We start from the raw sequence: 27,825 nt of genomic DNA on the forward strand, positions 1-27,825 counted from the left end.
TTTAAAGACAAACCACGCAGAATGAAAACATTGTAAGGCAGAAGTGCTTACTGCCACGGTGTGTAATTATTTTAAAGCTAGACTTTTCCAAAGGTATGTTGTATGGGGTGCAGTCAACCTGCATATCTTCCAATATTAAACCACAGACTGAAGGTTAATAGAAACAAAACCTTCAGTCTCAGTTGCTGTGCTTATTCTTGCTTGGCAAGCTAAACAGGGTGATGGCTGTACAGAAAGTGAAATCCGGCAAAAGAATCATTAACAGTCTGTCATGTGTTCTGCTGATGAAACTGACTGAAGCACCATTTATACCGATGATGCATTACATGTACAGATCAAATTCTGTAAAGCAGTTATCAAGCTTCAGGGCATCGTTATTCTGTGGCCCCATAAAATTAAATGTGTACTATTAGTCTTTGTAGTTCACTGGCTGTTAAAAGGCCGAGATAGTTCCAAGGACAGCAAAGAAATTTATTTCATACAAAAAAAAAATATATAACCTGCTGTAAGGAGTCAGTAATTCTGACAAAGGGAGAATCAAAAGACCAACAGAAAGGAGATGACATGAACAGAGAACATAAGTCCTTGCTGACATGCGTGCAGAAAGATATGCATTTTATTCTTTATGCTTGGAAACAGCTTGCTCAGTTTAATACAGATCCCTCCACTTAATTCAACGAGTCCAACCAAACGCCTTCTCTACAGCACAACGCTGTGGTCATGAGTGGTACTGCAAGAGGAATTATTCGCCAGTAAATTCTTTTTGAAATACAAAAAAAAAAACTGTACATGTAGGTACACTAACTCTTGCGTCAGTCTTTTGAGTATAAAAATAAGAGCAATCATTCAGAAACCAACACAAAAAAACACAGGATGATGGTATGTGCAAATAACTTCTCAAAACGTCCCTGAACCCAGATACAGTATTCTGCATCCTCACCCAGGCAAACCAGATTTCAAATTTACACAAGACAGCAGTTTTTCTCTGGAGTACTGTGTAGTCGTAGTGAATAAATCTTGGCTTTGGTTCTCATTCAGATATCACCACCCAGCAGTAGAGGTAACATTCTTGTCACTTTCACACCAGAATACCTCAGGCCTCAGTCTCACCCTTTTATCTGAAAATGGGCTTTTATTCAGCATTGCTACATATGTAGACAAATTTCAATGTACCGTATTTCAGGCAGCTGAGAGCTTTTTCAAAACACAGAAATCCAAATTCATCCAAGACGTCCGACACCAAACACAGGGTGTCACCATCAGAAATGAACCACAAATCAGTCTTCTACATATTTTTTGGTAAGACGCTCATTGTTACAGGTGCCTTGTGGAATCTAGTTTGGAAGGCTTGCTGTGCACACCTATGCTATTGGCATGAGCTGGAACAGCAGAAGTGTTTTACAGAACGAACAGCTGTGGAGACCCCATGGGAATTAACAGATGTCAAAACCTGAAAAAAAAAGAGATTAGCTTGCAAGCAGAAGTGGAAAAATTTCCCAAATCGTCAGCATGTAACACTCTTGACATATCATTCTCACGAGACAATGAATTCAGAGACAAGACTCACGTCTGCCACGGTAGGGAGTCCCTTACCCAGAATTCCTTAATTGGGCCCAAAGTACAGAACTGAAGACAAGGCGATGATCAGGACAACGTCACCAGAACAAAAACTTACAATAACACCCAAGTGAAGCTCATCCAGATATTACTTTGTGTATAAAAATGTCTGGAAAAATTCACCCTATCATATGACTTTGAGAAGCTTCAACAACCCCAAAAACACACACCCAACCCCTTCTCTCTCCCAGCAAACGAGCAGAGAAGAAACTGACAACCGACACACGGCTAGAGTCAAGTCTTCTTTAAGTCGGATTGATTTGGACGTTTCAAAATCTTTACATTTCCACCCACGTAATTAAAGTACCTGCTTACACCCAGAGACATATAGATATATACATTTACCCATGTATATATTTATATAAAAACAGACTATGGAAACTCACAGATAAATGACCAAATTTTAAAATGGCTTTTAAGAGAATCCATTTTCAGGACACATATAACGTGTTACAAATAAATCTTAGACAGGGCAGACATTTTACCCTTCTAAAAGCAATTGTCTATATATTTATATCTATATACATATATACTGCTACCATGTCAGTCTTTGCACAGTCATAGATATAACTATATAGAACACATGATCATGTCAAGGTAAGGGGTGTTTTTTGAAGCCCCATTTCGGAAACATAAAGATCACACATTCCAAAGCTCACACTTTTTTTTTTTTCTTCACCACAGTGCACCGTACAGCCAAAAAAAAAAAATTCACCTGAGATTTCAGTATACCTCAACTGAAAGCTTGCGTTTTTCAAGGAACAATTCCGGGCTGAGCTGCTGTCTCTCTCTCAGGTGGGTTTATGAGCTTTTTTCCCCCCTCTGTGGGGCTGTGATGGGGGTGGAAGAAAGACGGGGGCTCCCGGGGGGTTAGGGTATGGGGTGGGGGAGCTGAGGTGAGAAGGGTCAGTGTTATGGCTCTGCGTAATTTCCCCAACGCCCTCGTCTTCCACAGCCTCCTCCTACCCCCCAGTCAGAAGCAACGCGACACTCATACAGCTCCCACACAATCTCATATTCATTCATTCATTCCAACTCTCTCCCTCCCAACCTCCGTCACACCCATTTTCCCCACACCCCCTCCCTCCCGTTATGTTAAAATAGATCATTCAAATATCTGAAGTCCACACATTCAGACGGACGGCTGCTGTGGCGCTGTGGCCTCCTGCGCAGAGGGGGCGCTGTGCATCTTTTCTGCAGTCAGTTTGTTTTCCAGCTCTGGCTGGCTGCTCTCTTGCTGCTCCTCGCTCTTGCCCGAGTCCTGCAGCTGCTGCCTTCTCTGCACCTCTGCTTTCAGGTTCTCCAGATCCTTTTGGCTGCAGGGGGAAGAGTAACCAGCAGCAGTTTTATAACGTTGCCAAGGAACACCCAAGTAATTCTTGTGTCTTTTGTTCTCTCCCAAGTATGAAAAGGTTATGGGCAAATTCACCTATCTTAGCACCTATTTCCTCTAATAGGGTGTAAATATTACATATTTATAAATTCATTTTTTTCTATGAATTAAAAATTAGCACAGCATATCCAACCTGCACAATCCTAGCACTCTGACTGAAATGGAATATTTTTTCTCTGTTTCCTACATTTATCCTATATAAAAGTCTTTTGTCGTTTGTATTTCAATTACCGGAACATGTTGGGCACGAGGCCCCTTATAGAAGAATTTTATTTCAACCAAATGGAAGAGAAATCTTAGCTCCTCCTAGGAACCCCTAGGACAGAAGTCGGGGTCGTCTGGATTTCGACATAAGCAAAAGAAACACAAAGCTTCTCTCACCTGAGAGGAATGAAGATGATACCGTTGATAATATTGAGCTGCTCCAGGACACTGGCCATGCTGGGAGCTGTGAACTGCAGGGAAAGATATCTCTCATTAAATTCAGTGACAAACCCAACACACCACCGCCAGGCTCTATGGGGCAGAAAAGGATCAGAAAGCCCATTTGATTTTCAATAACATGCATTCTATTTTTCCCCCAGCAATCGCCCCTCCACCCCAATAGAGCTATAAAGCTCAGCGCTAGAATGTCAAATTTCTGCTCACAGATGTATTTATGCAAGTTGCTTCTGTGGAAGTCTTTGTGATGGGTGTGGACATTTGGCACTAATTCAAATTCAATCTGAATTGAATTTGTGTGGAAACTTTATTGGCATGACCAATGAATTACAGTGTTGCCAAAGAAGAAACAATTAACAGAACATTTGCAGCAAGAAAAACTCATTACTGGATATTTATGGACATCACATACAACATTGAGAGACCGGCTCACTGTTCGTTCCTCCGGCTGGGACAGGAGATCTCACACTGTATTATTATTGAGAGACCTGCTCATTGTCTGTTCCTCAGACTGTGACAGGAGATTACACACTGTATTATTATTGAGAGACCTGCTCATTGTCTGTTTCTCAGACTGTGACAGGAGATAACATACAGTACTGTATTATTGAGAGACAGGCTTACTGTCTGTTCCTCAGGCTGGGACAGGAGACCACGTACTGAGCTGCAGCTCCATTGAGCTTAGATGCGTTACATATTTGTGGAAATAAAGTTAGGCACAAATCTGGGGAACCTATTGTGCCATCTACATTTCCTAATGAAAAGTTTTTAAAAGGAAGATTCTGAGAGGGAGAGCTCAGAATCCATTTTCCAATCCAACACATCCATTTTTAACCCACCTCAAAGGGCACCATGTGCCATCTTATCCAGAACGCGGCTGAGGGATTGCCGAAATGTCACCCGATTCTTTTCAAAACGCCACGAGAACAAGAGAAAGGGCTTGTTCGAAAAGAAAGGCGAGCTGGAGACTTACTTTGAGGGGCATGATGCTGGCGTTGGAGCCGTTCTTGTAGATCTCGTTCATGGTTCTCTGCAGGGCCACAGCTTGCTGCGTGAGGTACTTCAGGTACTCCGAGCTCTCCCGCGTCTTCTCATGGGCCTCCCCCACCTGCGCACAGGAACACGCCGGTCAGAGATTACAACCCAAAACCCCCACAGGATTCCCCCTGTGCTCCGCAAGTCCTTCTCGGAAAATCTGCACAGAATATCAGCAGTCCCATGGCTGGATCAACAGCAGGGGACTGGGCTGAAATGACAGGTCTTGGGTTTATAAAGACCTGCGCTTTAGAATGTAAGGGCACAGTTGTTGCTACTGTGGCAGAAAACAAATTTCCAGCCTAAACCCCAATTAACAAAAAAAAAATACTAAGCAGGATGAAAAAAGGTTAGGCCCAAATCTGGGGGACTCGTGGAGCCAGCGACATTCCCGAATGAAAATTTCCAGGAAGATTCTGAGAGCTGTAAACGTGAACAGAGCAGGCTCAGCCATCACATCCATCTTTATCCCTCTTTAAGTGGCACCGGGTGGCGTTACATCTTCAGGGATGCTTTCCGAGCTGGCGGTGAAGGGGCCGGCTCACCTGGTTCTTGTAAATGGTGTACCCCTCCTTCTCGTGCTGCAGCGCTGAGCGGAACTCGGCTTTGCTCTCGTACACCCTGGCGACCAGGTGATGGCTGCAGGGGCAGGCAGGGAGCAGAGGCTTAGTGACGACGAGATTCTCTTTTGGAATTGCACTCAGCACTTTCTACCTTTCCACATGCTGGCTAACCCAGCTCTAGGACAACAGGCCTTTAACCATGTACATCTAATATATAAGATGCATATTATGTACTTATGACATTTATGCATTGCTATACATCAGTTATAAACCAAACATCCAGGGTAAAGCTGCTAAGCATTAAAACATAGCTTCAAATAACATTATTTACCATCAGACAGAAGTGCATTAAAGACAATACAGAGCACTCCACTATGCTGTAAAGGAAACTTGTTTCACCCTATATAGAAGCGATCAATATCGATGTACAACACTGCAGCTGGATTTAAGTGAGAGAGACCTTTTCTATGGTTTTATAGCGTTTTATGGTCCCATTACTACCTGAGGGCCACCTTTAAGGAGCGAGTGCCGTGATATTTGGAATTGATGGCTAAGGCATTCTCCAGGAAGCGCAAGGACAGGTCATACTCCATCACTCCATGTAGCACCAGACCAATGTTACTCTGTAAAAAGCAGTGGGGAGAGAGGCAGAGGGTCTTTGATGGTGTACACAAGCAGGCCAGCACAGATTACCGTTTGTTGTGAATTACTTGCATAAATCTTTCCCTTCTCACAGTTATGCAAGGTAAAAGAACAAATACAGAGGTCTGATATCATAATCTAGAATTAAAGGAGTCTCTGATCTCTCCAGAAATTAGATCTGAGCGCCAAGATTAAGACTGCCTAAACTGTTTTTGTAAAAAGCCAATTGGAATACTGCCACCAAAATACGTAAGAAAGCTACAAGCCTAATGTCATGAAATCTTCTTCTAAAGGGTTTATACAGGTCAGTTTCACCAAGGCTACTTACGAAAGCGGCAAAAATAAAAGTTACAGCCAGCGGCTCCAACATCAGAAAAACCACAAAAGCACATTTCTCAAACAATCAAGACTACTCAGTTTAAACTATTCTTTCCACTCACTGTCACGGCATCCCCCTTCTCCCACCAAAAAAAGGGGTGCACTGTCTCGTCAGCTTAACGAGGACAAAAAGCTCATATGTGCCCGTCCATGGGAATACGTACATCTAACAGGGCCATCTCGGGGTGATCCTCCCCACACACCAGCAGCATGAGGTAGCGGGCACGGTACAGCAGCTTCAGGGCAGTGGACAGCTGACCGTTGGCAAAGCAGTAGAGAGACAGGTGCATCTGTCGAGTCAGAAAAGGACAAGTGAAGGGAGATGTTGCAGCAGTAAATATTTTAATAACAAGCCCATGTTATACCTCATGACCTCGAATAGCTTTAATTATTTTATCTAACGGGTTATTATTAAGCAGGCACTTGGAGAGCACAAAAACAGAGAAAGTTTTTTTCCCCCCCAAGTTCCCCAAAGAGTACCAAAAAGAATTAAACTTGTTTTTAAACTGCTTCACTTCTTGTCCCACAAGCCACGCAACACTCACAACGCACAATGCATCGTGTCTCGCAATTCAGAGAAAAGCAAATGGCACTTTTTTCACTGGGCGGCACACCTGCAATGAGAATAGATCACCCCAGAAGAAGAGTGCAGACTCACGTATTCCTGTATAGTGTTTGGATGCTCGATACCAAGTACTCTCTCGCTCATCAGCACGGCCTTCTGCTGGTTACTGAGGGCCTGGCACATGGGAAACACGCACAGGATTGATGACCTCTTTTTGGGAATCGTTCTCAAAACCCACTGCAGCATGCAGCAAAACCCACTTCCACATGTTTTACATTACCAAGAACATTTGGTCTGTCCCGAAAAATGATTACGTTCTTTTTACCGTTTGATTCCGAGCTTCTAATTTTTTTTCCCCCCTTCTGCCAGAGTAAGCAATCGCAGAATCCGGGACAAATCAAAGCAACTACAGGCGCCAGTATTCTGTGGTTAACCCTTGTAACATCTGGTGCACAAATATTGCTGCTGCTGCATAAGAAGAAATCACAGCTGCCTCACTTGAGAGAAGAGGACAGACTTAAGAGTAGATCAAAGGAAAACCCGGTAACTATATCAGACCAGTTGCTTAGTTTATAGAGTACATACATACTGAACTACGACTGATGTCCCATTTTGCTAGTGACTGACCCTTATAGTTTTACGATATGGGAATTTTCATGCCTGGTATTTTTTACTGCAAAGGACTGAAACTTTTAATGTATTCAGCGAATGAGCAGAGCGGAGATATAACAGCTGGGTGAGATGGCTGTACCTCGGGGTAGTCTCCCATGATGTAGTTGAGGCGAGCGAGCAGACGCAGGCAGGCGCAGATCTCCACATGCATGGCGCCGTACACGTTGTTGAAGAGGTTCAGAGCTTCATTGATCAGCTCACAGCCCTCCTTCAGGAAGCCTGTAACCAAAACAGTACAAGACACTGCTGTCTTCTGGACTGTGTGTTGCATAGCATTTTATCCCAAAGGTTTCTGTAAAAAGATCTTATCAGTGAATTGCAGGTGCTTTGATCTAAGTGTCTTTATTTCATAAACAACAGCAGCTAAAACCATGCAATGAGGACATTTAACAAACCTAGGGTAACAATAACCTAAGATACAACAGCACCATGGAACATAATGATCAACACAACAAAGCAAAGCAAAAAGATTAAAAACAAAGTAAGTCAATCATGGCTTTAAATAATGTACATAAGTCAATTTCAAGGAGCTAAAAAACAAGATTGAGAAATGTGTATGTTAGCAACTATTCCTCACATTTGCCAAATTCTTTAAATATAGGAGTGGACTCAGTACAGCCCCTACTAATGTGCAGCAACCACTTGGGTGACACACAGTGGTCATTGTACCCCAGCAGCCTCACTGCGTAGCAGATCAGGCAGAGAAAAGAGAATGGAATGGAATGGAATTAGGGGGAGAACTTCAGGCAAATCAGGCTACTCAAGCCTAATCACCCTATTCTTACGAACAGTGCCATGCAATGTTTAATGACCAAGTAATCAGGACCTCTGTTTGATCATCTCCTATGGCACAGCATTTCCTGTTGCCATGCTGTGACACTGGACATTCAGGTCAAGAATGAAGAGTGCTGCCTACTGGTCCACATACACCACTCATAGGAGCAATCTGATTTTCCTTAAGTGGTCTCCCATCACAGTACTGATTACCGAGATATGATCGGTATACAAAGTGGTAAATTGTGCTGTCTTAAGTTTATATTGGTTTTCCTCAGTATTCCTTATCAGGGTATGCCTATTGTGATTTTAATTTCCTAGATTTTCTCTCAACACAATCAGATCAACGTGCCAGATTGCAGAAAGGTACTTTACCTTGCTGGACCTTGGCCTGGCCGCTCTGGAAGAAGTGGAAGGCATCAGAGGCTTTTGGGTTGACATGTTTGACCACAGGGAAGATATTGAGGATGTCCTCCTCTGTGAAGGCAGGCTTGTGACGGCTGTCGAAGTTGTATTCTTTTATGAGGATCTGTGAAGAAGTGACAAAGGTGTTACCTTAAAATATAACAACACAATACAGTACTTGCACTGAGGTTTTTTCTGAAGACTTAAAACTCTGATTAGATGAAAATCCTGATTAATGATGTTGGTTAAAAAAAGCAGTTGAAGAAGTGGCTGATGGCAGCAGAGAGGGCTGACAGCTCCACACCCCGGAAGCAGAACAGTTTCCTCTCTACTGTGTCGTTTGCAGGATTTTTTTCCAGGAAGTCAATGCAATCGGAATCATATTGCAATCTGGAGTCAATGCAGTCTTGGTTGTCCCAGAAGCTTTACTTCCCCGATGTATCAGCACTCACCTGGAAGCCAATTTTGACAGAGATTTCTCTCAACAGGGTTATCTTCTGCAGCCCATACTTGTCCACAGCCTGATCCACATTCTCACTGCCAGAGGAAGAAACCAAGAACAGAATGAGGTGCTTATAGCTGGAAAATGAATGGCCTCTTAAGGCCGCATGGAATAGTATCAGTGTGCATGTGTGCTTCATCCAGACACTGCAAAAAGGTGATGTGCACGGCCTTAGTATTGCATAGTGCACTGAAGTCAGATGCTGTCTGCGTGCTAGGCTCTCTCACCACTGCAGAGTGAAGTGGTAGTAGCTCTGTGCCTCGGAGGCGATGTTCTTCCACAGCTCGCTGGGGGTCAGGCTGGCCCAGGCCGTGTTGTCTCCACTGCCACCTCCCGGCACCCTGTTGCGCCGGCGCCGGTTCTTCCTCCTGGACACCAGCTCATCGGCGGGCAGATGGGCCACGGCATCCGGGAAGGAGCTCAGGAAGCAGTTGAGGAAGTGGCTGACGGCAGCAGAGAGGGCAGACAGCTCCACACCCTGGAAGCAGAACAGCTCCTGTCACTTAACTGTCGACCTGTATCTCCTCCACTTCATCTCACTATTGTGCAAATGATTCTCATCCATCAGGTTTGTTTTTCAATCCCCTCCCTAAACACAGCATCCTAATCATTCTTGAAACTTCTCCAGCCTTTTACCCCAGAGGCCTGACATTTAAAAAACTGAACACATAAAGCAGAAAATTCACATGGTCTTGCCAATGTATACACATGACATGCAAAACAACTGTTGGTTCCTGGCAAGATGCAAACCGACTTTTTTTCATGTCAATATTCCGTTCTGGGAATTCTGGGTTTTAAGTTCATCAAATATTGTTGTTGAATACTCAAAGGATGAAACATTGCAAGACCTTACCTGGAGATACGTCTTAAAGATATGTTTTGCACACCTGGTAATCAACTCGCCAATTCCAATTTTCTAAGAAACAAAAGAAAAAAAATCACAAGTCATTCATTCTTTCAGTTTACAAGTCACCTGACAGTTTTTAAAAACTCAGCCACTGAAACTGTGCTTAAACACTGGAAATCAAGATTTCCATTAAAGTTGCATCCACTCCTGCATGGGGAACTGCTGCTGAAATGTCTACTAGTACTCCAGGTGAGGGAACTCTTAAAATGCTAAAGATTTCAGCTCAAATCCTTCATGTTTTTTTACACTTACATGTGAAGCAGCTTTGCAGCTTCAGAGTTAAAATTGGAAAAAAAAGATTGTCTTTTGTCTTTGTGATTAACATGACAATTGATGTAAATAAAGTCAGCTATTACAAACTATGCAAAACAGGTCATTTGCTGTGACCTACTGTTTTCGTAAAACAAGTATACTAATGCAAAAAAACATCTAGGACTTCTTGTATGGATTCCTGCATGTTCTCTTATAGACATAGGAAGTCAGCGCCCAGTTTGGCAGATAAATCTAGATGTAGCAGATGGGTATAAATACTTCTGCAGACTACGTGGTGCAGACCCAAAGCAAATGATTCTTATGAACCGTTCCTGCATTATTGTACTATAAGCTATAACAGTGCCATAACTAATTGCTTTAACAGAGCAATTAGTTTTGAAGGCACAGTGGCACTCACATAAATGTGGTCGAGCTGTGCTCTAGCAGGGGTCTTGTCGATGAAATCAAGCACGTTGCCCAGGTAGCGCACGTTGATGCCATGCTGATGGAGGGCTTCAGTCAGCGTGGCACCATCCATTGGCAAGGCACTGTGGTCCAGAAAATCCTTCACCTGCACATAGAGGAGAGGAATGGCAGGGGAGTCAAAATTGGCAGAGCAACACCAAAGCTGTTAATTACAGGGCGCACTTGTATTTTTTCAATGAAATGTTTGCGCTTAAATTCTGAACTACTTTCATTCTGCTATATTATCATAGAAGACTTCATTTAATAATAAAAAAAAACATATCTCCTTGATTGTAAAAACATTTACAGAGCATACCTCTCACTATTTACTGGCATCTTCAGCATTTAAGATCTCACTAGTGAAAAGCTGTAAAATGCAACTTTTGCATTTTAAGCCAACCATAATTCCTAAAATGGTTTAAATGCACTCAGCCAGGTAGCCAATCACTTCAGCAAAAATATACAGATTTATTGAAGAGGTTTCTGGACCAATAAGATGCTAATGAGAGGACAAGGCTGATGGCTGGATAGTCCTCCCTTCTTTAGTAACCACTCGGAGGGAACGCACCAGCGAGGGGATCTGACAGGAAACAAGGAAGGCGGCAGCATCCTTCAGGAGCTGCTTCTGCTTCTGGACGTCCTCAAGGCTGTCGTCAGGGAACCGCACTCCTGCCACAGACCGAGACAATCTGGTTGAACAGTGCATCTTCATGGGAAAACCAGCCACTCTGTAGAGTCAGGTGACTGGAACACCACCAACCAAGCTTGGTAAGCTAGGATTGGTAAAGGCCAATGGGAAATTTGGCCAGGACGCCGGGGTAACACTCCTACTCTTTTCGAGAAACACCTTGGAATTTTTAATGACCACAGAGAGTTAGGACCTCAGTTTAATGTCTCATCTGAAGGACGGTGCCTTTTTTATACAGTATAGTGTCCCCAGCACTATATCGGGGCAGTAGGATGCAAACAGACCGCAGGGTGAGCGTCCCCTACTGGTCCCACTAACACCTCTTCCAACAGCAACCTTAGCTTTCCCAGGAGGTCTCCCAGCCAGGTACTGACCAGGCTCACACCTGCTGAGCTCCAGTGAGTTGTGAGTTGCAGGGTGATATACAACTGCTGGCTGTATCAAAATAACTTAAAGAGAACCTAAAGGTTCATCAAGCCATCGATTGACTTCACGCAACAGTCTGTTTCATTTTTCTGAAGATCGAATCTGAGAAATGTTGCAAAACCAGAGACATCTTGAAACACTCCATTTTATAGCAAAAGAAATACCAAAATTGTTCAAGCGGAGCCCAAGCTCCCATTACTTTACCAAGCAGTAACATCTCAAAAGGAACTACAGGGCTCTGGAATGATGAATGCCAAAGGAGAAAAGCCCCACAGCTACCTGGAGAGAAGATGTCGGGGTTGAAGCGGATGTCGAAGGAGGTGTTACTGATGGAGCCCACGGCTTTGCAGGCGTTGAGGACCACATCCCGACTCTTGGCATCAGCTGGAGCAACGAGCAACCGGAGGAGAGATTAAGGAACCAAGGAAAACAGTGATTAAATCATGACGCCAACGGATGCCTGGAATTAAGAACAATTCTGATGGTTCTGCACAAGGAATCGCAATCATCCCACCAACTTCTTTGTTCTTGTAAGCAGTGAAACAGAGCCCTTCCACCACCAGATTGTCTTTTCATAGGATCGCAACATTAAAGCATTAAAGCCTTTGAACTGAATTAAGAAATAAACATGACTCTTATCAAGGATTAAGGCACTCCACCGTACTGACCCACATCCTTAGTGAAACGTGAATCAACCCAGAGGAACTGAAAGAATCCACATGGATGTATACATCTTGAGTAGTTTCACAATCTAAAGAAAGTATATATAGGCATCGTTCTACAAAACACCTTCTCTGGCACAAAAACGGCAATTTACTTAATCCTCCAAATCCCACAAAAATGTTAATTGTCATCAAGACTTTTTTTAACAATCCAACATGCTTTAATGGTTAATCACTCGGGGGATTAATGGAAAAAAAGCAAAGCATGTGTCCAGACTCAAACCAGAGGAGATTAGAAGAGAGAGAGAGAAATGATTGTCACTGTGGCATGAATCACCAAGGAGCCACAATTCATGCTGATTAACGTGGACCCACACTAACGAGAGGAGACAGCGGACTGGAGAGAGAGAGATGAGACTCATTGGTGGAGAGGCGCAGAAATCTTTTTCGTGACTTTGCCCTGACGAAGTGCCAAGGCTCACTCTACACTCAAAAGAAAGGTAGTGAAGTCTTTAGCGGGGAGGGAACTTGCATTTTTGTCCTTCCAATTGAAAAAACAAAAAGAACCAGCTCAGGGGCACGTGATATTCAAGCAGGACTGTTACACTGAGGGGCAAAACGAACACTGAAGAAAACAGCAATGACAAAATGCAGATAATGTTCAAAGGGTGAAGTAAAATGCTTCCTACAGTATGTTAAGTGTTCCTGTGACTGGCAGCCTCAGCTCCTATTCTTTACAATTGTGGATGAATATAGAAGTGTTCTTGTTGCACATGTCCACCAGGAGTGACTCATCTCCCCAGCACTCCCTCTCTCTCCTCCGGTCACGAGGACGGGCCAATACCTGTTCCATCGTCTGCTGCTACGGCCTCAGCAAGCTCTTTTGCCTGGGCTAGTCCCGGGATATTTTCCTCTGCGCCCTTACCCTCCGAGGACCGGGGGGTCTCGCACTCCCCGTTCTCAGGCTGACCGAGGGCCTGGGGCAAGGGCCCGTTGGCCGCCGTTGCCGTAGGAACGGCCGCCTCGTCCTTGTCCCGGGACGGGGGGCCTTGGGAAGGCGAGGGCTCCGAGTCGCCGTTCGCCATCAGGGCTGGCGGCACGCTGCCGCCACAGTCCCTGCTGGCTTTCTGCTGCATGAGCTGAAGAGCAGCCATCTTCATGAAGAGGAGGTACCTGAGGCACCAAAGGAACATCTCAGCGCCAGGCCACACACAGCTCGCTCCCCCCCTACCCCACCCAGCAGGAATTTCTGCACACCCATCTAAGTTCAGCGTTGCAAGAAAGACTTCTTCAATACTGCGATCTGGATTCAAAATCAACGGGAAGGTTTACAAAACACAACAGCTGGGCTACCACATAACAAGCACTAAGTGAAGAATTATCAGTAAGTAGAAGCAGCATGCAAAATAAAAAACTCAGCATTTGTTCTTACTAACATACGTTGAAGCACCTTTGCGCATTACTAGCCTTGCCAGGCCCGAGGAGGTGGTCGCGCCACGCCCAGGCCCCCGGCACCCTCACCTGTGCTCCACGAAGGCCTCGATGAGCTCCTGCCGCAGGCACGCCAGGCGGTGGCGGTGCTGGCGCGGGAAGCCCAGCCGCCTGCACTCGGGCGGCAGCTCCTCGCCCTCCACGGGCAGGAAGTTGAGGTCGGGGGGGAAGGTGCGCAGGAGGTCCAGGATGTAGTGGCGCCCGTCGTTGCCGATGATGCCCTTGCACTCCACGGAGGAGCACAGCTCCACGGCCTCGGCCTTCTCGTTGAGCACCGCGTGGCGCTGGATCTTCAGCGGCCGGCTGGTCTTCTCCAGGAGATCCAGGTACTTGGGGTGGGACACCACGGTCTTGCCGAAGTCGATGGAGCCGTAGATGACGCTCTGCTCCTGCTCGCGCTCCAGGATGCCGGGGATGATGGACTGGGCGGTGACGCGGTAACCGCGGTAGTCCACCACCACGGTGCCCAGCGTGTACAGCCCCTCCACGTCCACCGCCCCGTAGGCCCGCACCCCGTTCAGGTCGTTGGTGGGGGCGGCATGGGCGGCGCTGTCCCCGCCCAGCTCGCGGTAGTGGTCGCGCACGTCGAAGCCCAGGCTGAAGAAGATGTTGTTCCAGATGAACATCTGCATGCGCGTCTCCTCCCCGGGGTTGATGGCCATCACGTTGCCGTCGATGACCGCCATGGCCCCCCGCGTGGCGGCCGCCGCGAAGTCGCTGTGCACCTGCCGCCGGGGGACACAACGGCGATTTCCACACTAGCCAGAAAGCTGCGGGGACTCCGGCGAGAACCGCGTGCCAGTCCTTTTAAATACCCCTGCACACAAGGCTGGCGTTGGAACGACACAAACCCGTAGCGCTCCGCTTCATTTAGAATAACACTCAATGCAAAGTTAACAACTCGTTGCAGACTTCTGCAGCTTTCGGTTTTGTTTTGCAGCTCTCATGCATTCCAAAAATAAAAAAGCCCTTCAATTTAAGCCTCAATTTTTAAGTTTATTTCTGCACAGGGTTAAAATGCCCGCAAAAAAAAAAACAAGTTTGAAAGCTTCCCCCGTTTTAAAGAGAGGTTTTGAAAGCTCACCTTGAAGATGGCTCTCTCCCTCAGCAGCCTCTCGGGCAGGTTCTTGCGTGGCAGCTCTCTGGTCGTCTGGAGCTCTTCATTCCAGTCCCGTGTCTAAATAAAACCACACCGGTCACTCAAGCCAACACTATTCAGGGACCTTTTTCACTGAAGATGAGAAGAGCTAAATCCTTAAGCAGCTTAACTATGCCTGCAAACCAATTTTCTTTCTCTTTATCACTTCCTAACACCCACGCCACCCATCCTGTCCTGAGGTGTGGGTCTCACTCACTATCAAAGCTCCCGAGCTTGTTTCTCGTTACACGGACATACCTGGCCAGGTATGTGTTCCTCGTAGCCCAGCCGGGAAGTGTAAGCGTCTTCGGCTCGCACGCAGTCCATAGCATGGTCCACCTGTGGGGATGTCCAGCTGTACACCTGGAAGGGGGTGGCTATCCTCTCAAACGGGTGTCTCTGAACCCTGGGATCACAGACAGCAGACCCCCAGGTTACTCTCCATAGTAACATACCAGCACAATTAGTAAATTAGTATTAGAGGACAAAGCATTAACACATAAAATTAGCCATTGTCCTTGTAGTGACCACTGAAAATAGTCAACTGATTAATGAATGTTAAAATCACACTGACCCATAGCTGGGAGGCAACCACTGCTTGATAAACTATCCCAACACAGTGTACACAGATAAGGCACACGATCTTCCGATACTGCACTTGCCTTTTCTTCTGCAGGGCTGTGAAGTTCTTCTTGAACGCTGGGCTGATCTGGCTCAGCAGCTCCACCAGGGAGTGGCTCAAGAAACTGGGGTTGGCTGGCTTGGGGTTGAAGGTGTAAGTAGTGGATCTGAGACGGAGGGAAAGCACACCCACATTACAGCAACAAGCAACCAATGCCTTCTCAAGACCCATTTCCACACAAAGCAATTACCAGAGATAGATGAGCAATGTACTAGGTAATACTTTAGATTAAGACATATAAATAAGGGCTCCAAGGGGTGCAACAATGTTATTTTTAGATTTCTGGGTTAGAAATGCAATGAAACTAAAATGTACACACTAACATGTGAAACCTCCAATTCACACCACAATATAGACACCATTTCCAGGTATGTGCAGCGCCATATTGCCATCATTGTGTGTGATTCAGAACAAGGGAACAAAACATCCGGTGAGTTAACCAGCAGGCTTGTGAAACCATCTCTTTCAATCCAACAGAATCACTGCTCTTGACATCAAGATGGTTTTGCTAACAAATACTACTTATTTGTTAACTCTGCATGCAGATCAGGTTGGAACATTTCTGCAATGAAGTGTCTGCTGCACAACCTGTACTTATTTCACTCGTACATCACCTTATATTAGTCATTACAGTGACGAGTGAGCAGGAAGGGTAGTCATTACAGTGACTAGTGAGCAGGAAGGGCCACTTCACGTCACAATTCTCACAAACTCTTGCTCTCACCTGAGGTGAGACCAACGGTTTGTGATAACATGGTGACCATACAGTCCTTACACAAATTACACAATTTTGTGCTTAATTTGGAATTAGTCAAATTTTACGATGCTGTCAATTAATTTATTTCGTTACCGAGATTTAATAACCGGTCAGAGAAATTGGGACTGCAGTTCCCCTTTAATAGATATTCTATAAAAAGATCAAATTCCTATCAACTGCAGTTCTACAGAACATTTATAGAGACAAGTGTTCCTTACTAAAATATAACTGTTACTTAGCCTCACCTATAGATCTTTTATTAGCATTCAATAGAATCTCAGCTGATAATTAATTAAAAGAATTATATATATATATTAAACCACTATGCATACAATTCAATCTAAATGGTGGCCATCTTCTGTGCAGCTTGTGTGTTCCTGCATTCTGCTGGGTTGTGCTCCTTCCCTGGGGAACAACTGGGGGCGCTCACTCACTGGTTGAGGTAGAATCCGCGGGTGGAGGCGGTGATGCTGACGTGTCTCTCCTCCACCGTCACCACATACAAGTACATGAGATCCCCGTGCATCTTCCTGTTCCCGGGAGGCGGGTTCCAGCCGCTCATCGTCAGGACCTTCAGGCACTGCAAGGGCTGCCCGGGGAAGGAGAGGACGAGAGGGCTTCATCACACAAGCCTAGCTCGCCTTCAGCGCCTACTAGGTCAGTAAGCTAAGAGTGCGGTGTTGTGCCGCGCATCACTGAAGAGGTCCACTATTACTGCTTTAGCTCACACACGGACAGCAAGAGCATTACACAAGCAAAGGTCAGTATCGAGCTTTACTGAGTGCAAGACCCCACATTAACATCTGTGATCTTTCAAGGCGACAGCTAGCGATTAGAAAACAAGGCCAGAAAGAGGGCAAAGTTCAAAGGTGAGAAGGGACTCCAGAATAAGACTCTTTCCCCACTCAGAGGCTGCAGTGCTCCGCGGTGCCCTGGGCCTGGCGCTCACCTTCCAGTCCTTGCTCTGTGGCTGCAGGGGGGACAGCGGGCGGTCCTTGCTGCCGGGGAGGATGTGTTCCGGTGGGGTGCAGTCGATCTGCTCCAGCTCACTGCCCTTCTTCTTCCGCTTCCCGCTCTCTGGGCAAGAGAACACACAGGTGATGGGTGTCGCGCGAGGGGTGTCCCGTTACCCTTTTCGTAATGGTGCCCCTTAAATTCCTCGCGCACTGTAAGGCCACCCTTGTGCTACGTCACAAAAGGGCGGACTTGGAGGAAGGGCTTAGTGCAAGAAGAATTGGGACACGGCCCTACTCATCCAGACTCTGACCCTTTCCAAAGGATTTTCCACTTAACGCATGTACCATCTGAACGCAGGGCCTGCACCGCTCACTGGGTTGGTGAATCCCAGAGACCGGCCTCCTGCTGCGACAGACAGAGGCAGAAAGCAGATCCTACAGTTCCTGGTGCTGAACTCCAGGCCTCACCTCCCAGGTCGCCCTCGGTGAAAGCGCTCAGGAAGGAGAGAGAGTTACAGTCCACTCCGTTGTACGCGTCCGAGGGGTCCAGGCTCTTCAGGAGGTCCCGGATGTGACGCACGTGAATGCGAGCCTCCCGGACGGTGTAGGGCTCTGAGGGAGAGAGAGAAGACAACATGGCAATGTTAAACGCCATCAGCTGCCCACCTGTCAAGAGCAACGTCGGAGAATTAGGCTTCAGCTCACCTTCCACCACCTTGAGCACAGAGCCCTCCTGTAGGCCCTCGATGGACTTGAGCTCGGCGAAGTTGTCCAGCACATTGCCGTCCAGCTGCAAGGAGAAGCAGGTGCGGTGGCAGGTGTCCTCGCGGTCCATCAGCACCTGGTGGATCTCCTGTACCATCTCCTGGGGCGACACCTGAGGGGGGAGGAGGAGAAAGAGTGAGACAGAAGCCTAAGTCAACACCTGTTCAGGGACAAGACTCCTATTGATACTATTGATCACCTGACTTCAAAGACTTTGCGAAAAAAAGAAAACTACTTCTTTAAAACAACTATGGATCTTCTGCTTTAACAAACTAAACACAATCAATTTCACCCTCTTACTTTCTGCTCCTCTAAATTGTTCTAAAGTAAGGTCCATCCCTAATCCAACAGTCCGGCAGGTCTTGCGGAGGTCTTTAAATCATCTTCACATTTAAGCACAAGAGTTAAATGGGTCCACTTAAGCCGTAACCAAGTTAAATTTAACCGTCATCCTGATGTCTCCATCTGCTAATGATTTAAGGAGAATTACAACATGCTACAGCATTAACCTGCACAAGTGGACTTGGGCTCCCACTGGAACTTTTACTGGCACCACGAGAAGCTGAGACACTGCAGGGGGCCAGCTGTGTAATGGGTGTGGGTGAAGGGTCGATACCTGCAGGTCAAAGGGCTCTGTGCCGGGGGCCTGAACCTTCACTGTGAAGCCCGTGTCCTGGATGACAATCACTTCCTGTTCGTTGGCGTCCTCTGCTTGATCCAGGTCCCCGCCTCCATTCTGCTTACACTCTTCTGCCTGCTCATGAGCCCCATCCCCATTCATCACTGAGGTGTCCACCGCGTGCCCTGCTGAGAGAAAGATGGCCTGAGACAGAGGCAGACTGCAGGGTGTCTGGCTGGAGCCGGGGACCAGCCAGCCCTATAATCATAGCCCAGTCTGGCCCTGGAAGCTCTAGGTATGCACAGTGCCCAGGAATAAACTCACACAGAACCACGTGGGGAGGAAACACTCCAACATGAGCCACTCCACCAGGTTCTTTTGCCATGACCTTGCTTTGGCAGATCCTTAATAAAACAGAACTTAATTTAAAGAGACAGTAAATACTTCACCTTCGAACAAAACATGGGAGGGGGGATTTAACACACCTTCAATATCATTTTACTTATCATTTTCAAGTCACTTAAAACATTCGTACCTTTTTCTCAGCCTCATTTTCCAGCTCTAAGAGCAGGATTTATCAGAAGGGAAATCACTTGGATTGAATTGGTCAAATGACAAAAGAAAACCAAAGACTGGCTTTAAATGTGGATAAGGGTATCTGCCAAGCAAAGACGTAACAAAAGTCCTTATTCAGCAGGAACCCAAGGTTACAGAAAGAATTTCAGTGCTCAATGTCACAAATCCTTAATTTCAATGTATCTTTATGTTTCCTGCAAGAAAACGGTTATAGTTGTTTATTCACTGTAACGACTCCGACCAAGCTGGTTACACTGCAACTATGGCAAACCAGAGGGATGCTGGCCCCGTGCCCATGCCAGGGCCATTCTCCCCACCTGCACAGCAGAAGCCTGGCGAGACCGGTCTGTCTGCAGGGCTCCCAGCCAGCCCCTCCCCTTCTCCCAGCCCTTTGCACAAAGTCCTCTTTTCGCCAATGGGAGCTCCCATCCGGAGAGAAAGAGGAGGCTCACACCGAGTCTGGGCTATCACATCCAGTGAAGCGGGGCAGCGAGCTGGAAGCGTGGCGCTTGGGGAGACTGGTGGTCCGAGAGCTCCCTGCACAGACGTGCCCTGCCCACACAGGTGTGGTCTCCTTCGCCTGCCTGGCACAGGAGCTCTGCGCAGCTGATGGGGCTTTTGGCTGGGAGGAAGCCCCACATCTTGGCCCTGCACCTCTGCACATACGCGGTTCCTGCTATCCACCAGTGGTGAGTTCTCCTGAAGCACACTGGAGCGTGCTGCAGAGACTGCGGGTTTCTGCTGGACAGGGACGGGGTTCAGAAGTGCGCCGTCTTCACCGGTATCAGGACTGAAGACCTGGATAGACTCCAAAGGCTCTGCATGGACAGGCACGCTCACCGGAGAATGGCTCGGAACAATCTCAGGGTAGATCAGGTCATGCAAGTCCTGCGAGCTCTTCTCCAAGGCACTTGGGAAAACCTCAGGAACGGACGGGCTGGCTTTACGGACTTCAGGCAGCAAAGGGGAGTGCTCGTCGCATGGGGCAGAAGCGTGCCCTCGCCACAAGCAGTCCGACAGAGAACGGCAGCAGTCCAATGCGGAAATGACTACATTTCCCATGATTCCATAAAGAGGCGGAGTCAGAACCACCTGACAAGGTTAACCCACCCCCTGCAATACACAAACCCTTCTTCCAGTTTTTCCTCAGTACTCATATGGTTAGGAATCCCATCTGCAATGGCTGACCTTTTCTCTCTGTTCAGGAGGAATGATGATGACTATGTAACCATTGAGATACTTGGTCTACTGTTGGATGACTAAAATTCCACAAAAACACATGCAAGTCTAAATAAAAGTCCTGAAACCTTGAATGGATTCATCGAGAAAGCAATTAAAAAAAACTCAGTCAAACGAACCACATCAAAACCTACTCCCAGGCCCAATCCGGTATTGCATATCTGAGCCGACTCGGATTTCAGGGTTACACAGGGCACGTCTGCACGGAGAGACTGTTTACTCTCAGACAACTGCTGCCTGTCCTTGCTTACTGTCAAGGGCACCAGGGTGTCAGGGTTTGTGAGATCTCAAAGAAACAAACAAGGCAGCTGTTCTTACAAAGGAGGCTCCTTTGCGAGAACTGCAGCTTCTCCATGTTGGAACCCATGTAGTCCAACTCACACATCCCCCTTCTGACCACTTCGATACAGCTTGCATATTCAGAAACACTTTAATCAGCGTAAGAGATCAATAACGGTATGCAATCAAACAGCACTTCAAGCACGTCTGAAGGCAAACAATCCAGACAACATCAAACCATTTCATTTAGAAACAGCCGATTCCCACTGTGAATGCAGAGTTAAAAACAGAGAACACAACGTCAATACATTAACTTCCAAACTCAAGCAGCTCCTCGCAGGAAAGGACTCGCAATCCTTGTCAATGATTTGGGTCTTCTCATTTGGGATTTTGCTAACCTTGTACTTCCTCTGCAAAGGAAAGGCACAGTGAAAGGATTTCACGAAGGGACACCACACACGCACACACGAGGTGGCCTGTTTTAAATATCATCCAGTCATTCTCTGCTCTGTCACACCAGGTCGGCCCAGTCTCTTAGAAAACTTGGTAAGTTTTAAAAGTCTGCTATAAAAGAGCAGAAGGTCAGACGGTCTTCACCATTATATCCACTGTATCCAATGAAACTTGCAGGCTGCCTGCATCCCCACCTCCAACCCACTATAAGAGCATGGCTTAGTCTGTGCCCGGACTCCCGAGAACCGTAAAACTGGCAAATCAAGTGAATCAACACAAGACTGTATGGGCACGCTGTGGAGAAACCTTAAATTACTCTTTTCAGGAACAGAAACGGGAGAGGGGAGGATTTCAGAGTAACTGCTGGAACCTCCCTTGAAAAGGAAATTCAACTGCAGAGGCAGTTTTACTCTCCAAGGCAAAACAAAAGCGTTCCAAGCTTCAAGTTCAAGGAGAAATCCAATGCCAGTTTTTTTTTTCTCTCAAATCTGTTGAGCTTTTCTTTAAACAGATTTGCGTTTGAAAAAGGAATGACGTGGGCTCCCAACCCGACTGACAGAAAAAAGAAGAAGGGGAGAAAGTAGTCCAAGTGCAGAAATAGGCTCTGCTCCTTGCCTTCGGAGCCTCCGTCACCCCTACACAGCCTTCTCCCCGAGGAGAGGACCGAGGACAACTCCTCTCCCCCCTCTCTTCCTCCGCTTGACGCGCAGCAACAACCACAAAAACGAACGCCCGCAGCGCGGCGGAGGGAACGCCTCGTTCTTCGCCCCTTGTGAAGGAAAAACAAAAAAATCTACAAAGGGAACTTCAATAACTGCCTAAAGTCCAGCCGAGCTGAGCAGCTGCCAGGGGGGTCCAGTTGTATAAATAGACGGGCAAATGGATTCCTGCTCCCCTCCTTCTGCTGCCAAGACAGGCACAGAGGCCCTCACAGGCACGCCGTTTTATTATTTTTTTTTTAAGAGGGCCCGCTATCTGGGCACTCACTAACCATGGTTACTATCCCAGAATGCTGTGGGGGTTATTGGGATGCTGAGGATCAAGCTGGAATAAAACCTATAAGAACTAGAACTCGGGGAAAAGGAAAAGTCCAGGACCCAGCTACTCCAGTCACATTAGCTGCCCTTTAAACCTGCCTGACAGCCGTCGTCTTATGGGTTGGCACTAGCAAAGACTGTGGACAAGGTAATGCAGGGCTTCACAATAGTTGAAGAGTTCTATGCTGGTGTTACTTTCGGCCACTGAATACAAGAATGGGTTTTTTTTTTAGCATTTTCCTCTCTCTCCCCTCCTTTTACCAGTAAAAGAGAACTGCATCCTGCAGCTCTAAGGCTGAATCATTATTCGGAGTAAGCAGTGAAACGGCTGGTTAACAGGCAGTGACTGTCTCAGCTGTCTCTGGTAAATCATTCTCTCTCAACAGAGAAAGGCATCTGCCAATTACAGCAGGAAGCATAGTCAAGCGTTTGTCGCCTCTCAAAGGCATTGTGATTTGACATTACAGCTTGATGCTTATGTAAGGTGGTGTGGTAAAGCCAGGAGCTGCATATTCACATATTCAAGTGAAGGTTTTAATCAACTGACCAGACACAGAGCACAACAAGATAAACCTTATCTTACTGATGCACCCCTCGATAGTCGACATACTGTAGCTAGACCACCACTGGATATGTCCTCTTGGAATAGCTGGAGAGCCCCTACATGGTGATTAAAGTTACCTAATTAACAGGATGAGCTGCTTATAATGAGGTTTAAGGCATCAGCTTGTTTGATGTTTGTGTAAAGTAAAAGAAAAGTTGAAACCCAGGGAGAAAGAGTGGCCAGTTCAGGACCCCAGCCCTGACAAGGCAGTATGTGTTGTTGCGTCTTGCATTTCCCTGAAACACACAGTTGAATCTTTCCCAGCTCTGCCCCTAGCTGGGTGAAGTCCAGAGGCCTGGTCTGTGCCAGGACCGACACTTGCAGGCTATCGCCATGGTAGCGGAACAATGATACTGAATTCACACTAAAGAACATTCAGGAGACATTAGCACATCCACATGGCTGCCAGGGAAGGCCTGCTGATTTCAAAGCAAGGTCCACTGTTTCACAACACTCAAAAAAACAGCTCTTTAACACGCGACATGCTGTGGTCAGAAATCCGGGTAAGCGTTTACTATTCATAATGAAAATACATGAACCTATAAGAGTAGCAATTAGGTCCAGCATGATTGATAATCCACATATTTACTGCAGGCATACTACTTAGATACAGCCATATAGGTTGAATGAAAATCATCATCTATTATAACGATGATGGCTTTGTATACACAGTAATAACACAATGGACTTTTACGTGCTAAATACAGCAATGTCCGCCCCCAGGAAATAGTGTTGAATAGCTGGTTAAAGTATATCCCTATAAGAAACAAACTGAAATTATCCCTTATTGACAAATAAGAAATGTCACTGTCCAATGTAGATTAGCATTATATTCACTTCAGAGTCCCTGTGCAGCAAAACCTGAATTTTTGCATTGCAAAAAATAGACTAACCCATATGGCTAAGGATCTTTACAACCAGAGTTCAGTACCCATGCTCCAGAGATTAGATTGAGAAATGGGATTAAGAGGGTCACAGCCTCTTAAACAGACCACTGCTATCAGTGATACAATCCTGCCTTCTAATCTGCTGTCTGGGGTTCAGACTAGAAACAGCAGATATTTTTTTTTAACACAGACCAGTAAAAGGCAGTCAGGGTCTGGTTTACTGCATGGTCAGTGCACCTTTTAAAATATCAGGGGAGTTAACCAAGAGGGGTAACACTTTGTAATTTGATACATTTTTTTAGAAACTACCAGAAATGAATCTGCATAATGCAACTACCATCGACTCCCACTTAGGACAGAAAGACTTTCCAAACTTATACACAAAACAGCTTCATGATGACCACATCCTAGGTGTGTGGGCGAAACACTTAAAAATAAACACCTAAAATATTGAGATGTTACTGATATACAACATACTGTATATGGTGGTATTGAACCATACTGATCAAGAATTATTTGCGTTTGTAAAACTATGGTAACCAGGTGACAAAACCCAAGGCACGGCATTTTTAAACATTTAGGGGAGGGAAAGATGTCTGGGAAATTACACTTATTAATCCCTTTTTAAAAATGTTTATTTTTTTATACAATTGCACACAGCATGTCAGGAGCCTGAATTTTTCTAAGGTATTGACTCAAGCAAGAATCAGTGTCTCCAAATGAGAGGAAAAAATGTAGCAATCAAAAAAGTTCTTAAGTATACAGAAAAACAATATATATTCTAATTTTGCAATTTATATCACAACCATATCATGATTCCAACTCTTTTTGAGTTAAGGAAAATGTAATATTGCTCAAACCTACCTTATCCCTAGTTTTAACTGGATAGAAGCTATTTTAAGAAGACTAAAGAAGAAAAATTGAAAATGTCACAATAAGAAAGAAATGACAATAAGGAAATAAGGAAAAGGAAATAATTATTGAGGGCCTCAAAATGGCTGCCTTGTCTTAAATGAACAATAAAAAAATAGTGAAAAAAATGTCATTGAAACGACTATTCTTCCATTAGCATCAAATATCTTGGATAGCTGCACACAGGACAAGAAACGTCGAAGGGGTATTATGATCCTGGAGTTAAAACGTAAAAACTGAACGAGAAATCATGTTTGTGAGCAAAACTGCCTTATTTATCGTTAAGAGCAGCACTGTCTATCTAAAGGGAGTAAGGTACACAACTGCACCACTTACAGTGTAGATGTTATTATTTGTATAATTGCATTTTATTTTGACGCTCCTCAACTTTAGAAAACACTTTTAAAAGCAATCAGAAATGCAGACAGTGGCACCTCACTCGTACAGACCACAACTATCAGAAGTTATAAACAAGGTTAGTCGTGACACCTCTAGAACTGCCAATTCCCGGCTGTAGTCCGTACTGCATGAACAGAGAAACACTCCGGTCTGCACGAAAAAACCGAGACCTGATCCACAATGCTGACAGCCGTTTGTTAAAACTCAAGGTCCGAGACAGCAATAGGGCAGTACTGGCAATGCCTTGTGTCCCTGAGTTGTGTAACTTTTCAGTGCATTGAAAAGCCGATTTTTTAACCAAAAACAAAATGCAACGGTATGTAGAAATCTTAGATCATGAAGGAACTGGGGTCTGTCGATGCATTAGCTAAAGGGGTCTTTAATACCACAATCGTTATTTCGCAAAAACGCCACTTACCAGCTGCCAGTATCCCTACACTCGCTCAGTATAACCTTCTCTGAGCACACAGAGGCACCATGACTTTAACTGAGGGACAGTTTCCACTTCCCGGTCGCGGAGCAGACAACCTTACATCTCCAGCTTCAGAGGGGGAGACAGGAACAACAATTTCAGCATCGACAAGGATACGGACGCCTCCGCTAGTCAAAAGGGAGCTACCGTGGTTGTATAATTTCTTTTACAATTAACAGATAGTCAGTTGATGACCTGCGTACATTTCTTACTCAATTAGTTGATTACTCCTATACACACACCCCTATTTTTTGCGATGATTGTTCGGTTCCGCTGAAGGTGACCTTCAGTTCATTCATGCATGCCGCTTCCAGCACATGTGTGCAGCTGCATTATGAGATCAGAACTGTTATGAGAGGGGGGTCTTCCGTCCATAGTATGGTATAATTCTTACAGAGTCCCAACGTGTGGCTGAAAATAGCGATCTTTTCACGCAGCTTTCATATCAAGGTTTTTACCCCCCCCCCCCCCCCCAAAAAAAAAACTGAATGTTATTATCCGTAAGCTACCCTCTCGAATCAACTCAAGTAGCTGCAAGCTCAGTAAGTAACCAAGATCCCACAGCACAAAAACCTCGTATTCACAGTCCCGTGAAACGCAATTTATCTTTTACACCGTCAAACAGTGACCGACAGGATAGGGGACTCTGGACAACAAGAGAAATCTGAGCTTCAGCTTTGAGGGACAGACCCCAATAATAAATAAGCCTCACACAGACAGTTATCAAACCGTAACTTTCGAAAACTGGTCAAGACGGCTGTACCATAAAAAACGTCACTGAGAACTCGAATCCTAAAACCCCCCTCCGCTGAACGCAGAAGGACAACGTTTAGTTACCTATGTGTGTGGTATTACTGCAATTTGACCCGGTGGGCTGTTTCAAAAGGTCCTTCAGAATTCATGCGATCTGCGTTACGAATTCGATCCGCAGTGACATGACCGAGAAATCACACCATGGGCATTGCTGCATTTACTTCGCAGAACATCAACACATACCGCAGCCCCGAGAGTCTTTCCTGGCCACATCTCCTCTGTGGGTCTCCCCGTCTGTCAGCTCGCCGGTTTTATTTGGCACCGCTGCCGGGATGTCGTCCGTCTTGCTAACCATGGTGCGTCTGTGTCGCTCAAAGGCAGTCGAGATTCGCTGTGCCGGTGTGTTCAGAGGCCCCTTTAGCGCTGTGCGATTTTATACGTCTGTCCGTCCGCAGCCCCGTTGGAGAGCGTGTAAAATCATAGGATCCAGCAGCAACAACTTCACCCAGGAAGGACAGAGCAGGACTCGCGGAGTCCCACGTGGTCTCTCCTCCTCCTGACCTTTTGCCTTTCTGATCTCTCGCCAGGAGCATGCGCGGACACAACCCGGCTGGGAGGCGGAGATTGGCTTTATCGGGGTTATAGCAATAATATTTACACGGCTAACAAATCGTAAAATATTTCATGAAGATATACAATAAAACGTACAACATTTAGGACTTCTGCTGTCGCTGTATATTTTCCTTTCACTTTTAACCATTTACTGTTTTCTAATGCTTACAACATGCGGTGGGATCAGGTATTGATCATCTCACAGGGTATATATAACCTGACACGGCTTGCTCACCTAATATCTGAGTATACTCTGAAATAAAGCCTCTTCAAACAGTCATGGGATATTGTCTTATCCCAAAGGCACAGATAAGTGCTTTGTGTCCTCCCCACTGAGAGCTGGTTCTGTGGGGAGCAGACTGGCGCACTCTGGCTGCCGTCGCATCACCCAGGTGGGGCTGCACACTGGTGGTGGTGGTGGAGGGGATCCCCATTACCTGTAAAGCGCTTTGAGTGGAGTGTCAAGAAAAGCGCTACTTAAGTGTAAGGATTATTACACGCTGCACGTATATCTATGCAAGTTTGAATCCCTAGATTATAACCACGTTTGTCGCTCTAAATTTATGTCAGCAGTCACATACCCCGCCCTCAGCCTACACAAACCTGGAAAAGGTCACTACGGAAAGGCAATTCTGCCATGATGACTGTTTGCAAGGCAGATTCCGCTGAATCAACGTGTAGATTGATTACCTGAATTCCTCCCATGTTGTTCTCCGGGACTTCAAAACTCCATTTTAGCACGTTTCTGGGGTTTGCTGTTAACTAGTATTTTCCATCTTAGAAGTGTTTTTTGGAGGAGGAAATTAA

At 45.9% G+C, this 27,825-nt stretch overlaps 1 protein-coding gene across 5 annotated transcripts; it reads right to left on the bottom strand.

Annotated features, from left to right (window-relative positions):
* Window positions 1–453: 453 nt before the first annotated feature.
* LOC148814274 (clustered mitochondria protein homolog) lies at window positions 454–26,920 on the bottom strand. 5 transcript variants are annotated; one of them, XM_088906892.1, is made up of 26 exons: window positions 26,650–26,920; window positions 18,793–18,980; window positions 18,117–18,288; window positions 17,880–18,023; window positions 17,405–17,532; window positions 16,890–17,044; window positions 15,679–15,804; window positions 15,275–15,422; window positions 14,963–15,055; window positions 13,909–14,603; window positions 13,232–13,560; window positions 12,005–12,109; window positions 11,180–11,280; window positions 10,565–10,717; window positions 9,841–9,903; window positions 9,215–9,465; window positions 8,938–9,022; window positions 8,456–8,609; window positions 7,386–7,525; window positions 6,728–6,808; window positions 6,234–6,359; window positions 5,551–5,672; window positions 5,032–5,125; window positions 4,425–4,559; window positions 3,392–3,465; window positions 454–2,933 (listed from the first exon to the last, which is right to left on the bottom strand). In XM_088906892.1, the coding sequence occupies exons 1-26, from the start codon at window positions 26,759–26,761 to the stop codon at window positions 2,750–2,752; spliced, it is 4,158 nt and encodes a 1,385-aa protein (XP_088763018.1). In that variant the 5' UTR covers window positions 26,762–26,920; the 3' UTR covers window positions 454–2,749. The 5 variants fall into 5 exon arrangements, with proteins under 5 accessions (XP_088763018.1, XP_088763019.1, XP_088763020.1 ...); XM_088906893.1 differs by having other exon boundaries at window positions 13,313–13,560; window positions 26,650–26,919; XM_088906894.1 differs by lacking the exon at window positions 26,650–26,920 and adding an exon at window positions 25,600–25,657.
* Window positions 26,921–27,825: the final 905 nt, after the last annotated feature.

This window comes from Atractosteus spatula, chromosome 27, assembly GCF_055471065.1.
Source record: "Atractosteus spatula isolate fAtrSpa1 chromosome 27, fAtrSpa1.hap1, whole genome shotgun sequence".
NCBI classification, from domain to species: domain Eukaryota; kingdom Metazoa; phylum Chordata; class Actinopteri; order Semionotiformes; family Lepisosteidae; genus Atractosteus; species Atractosteus spatula.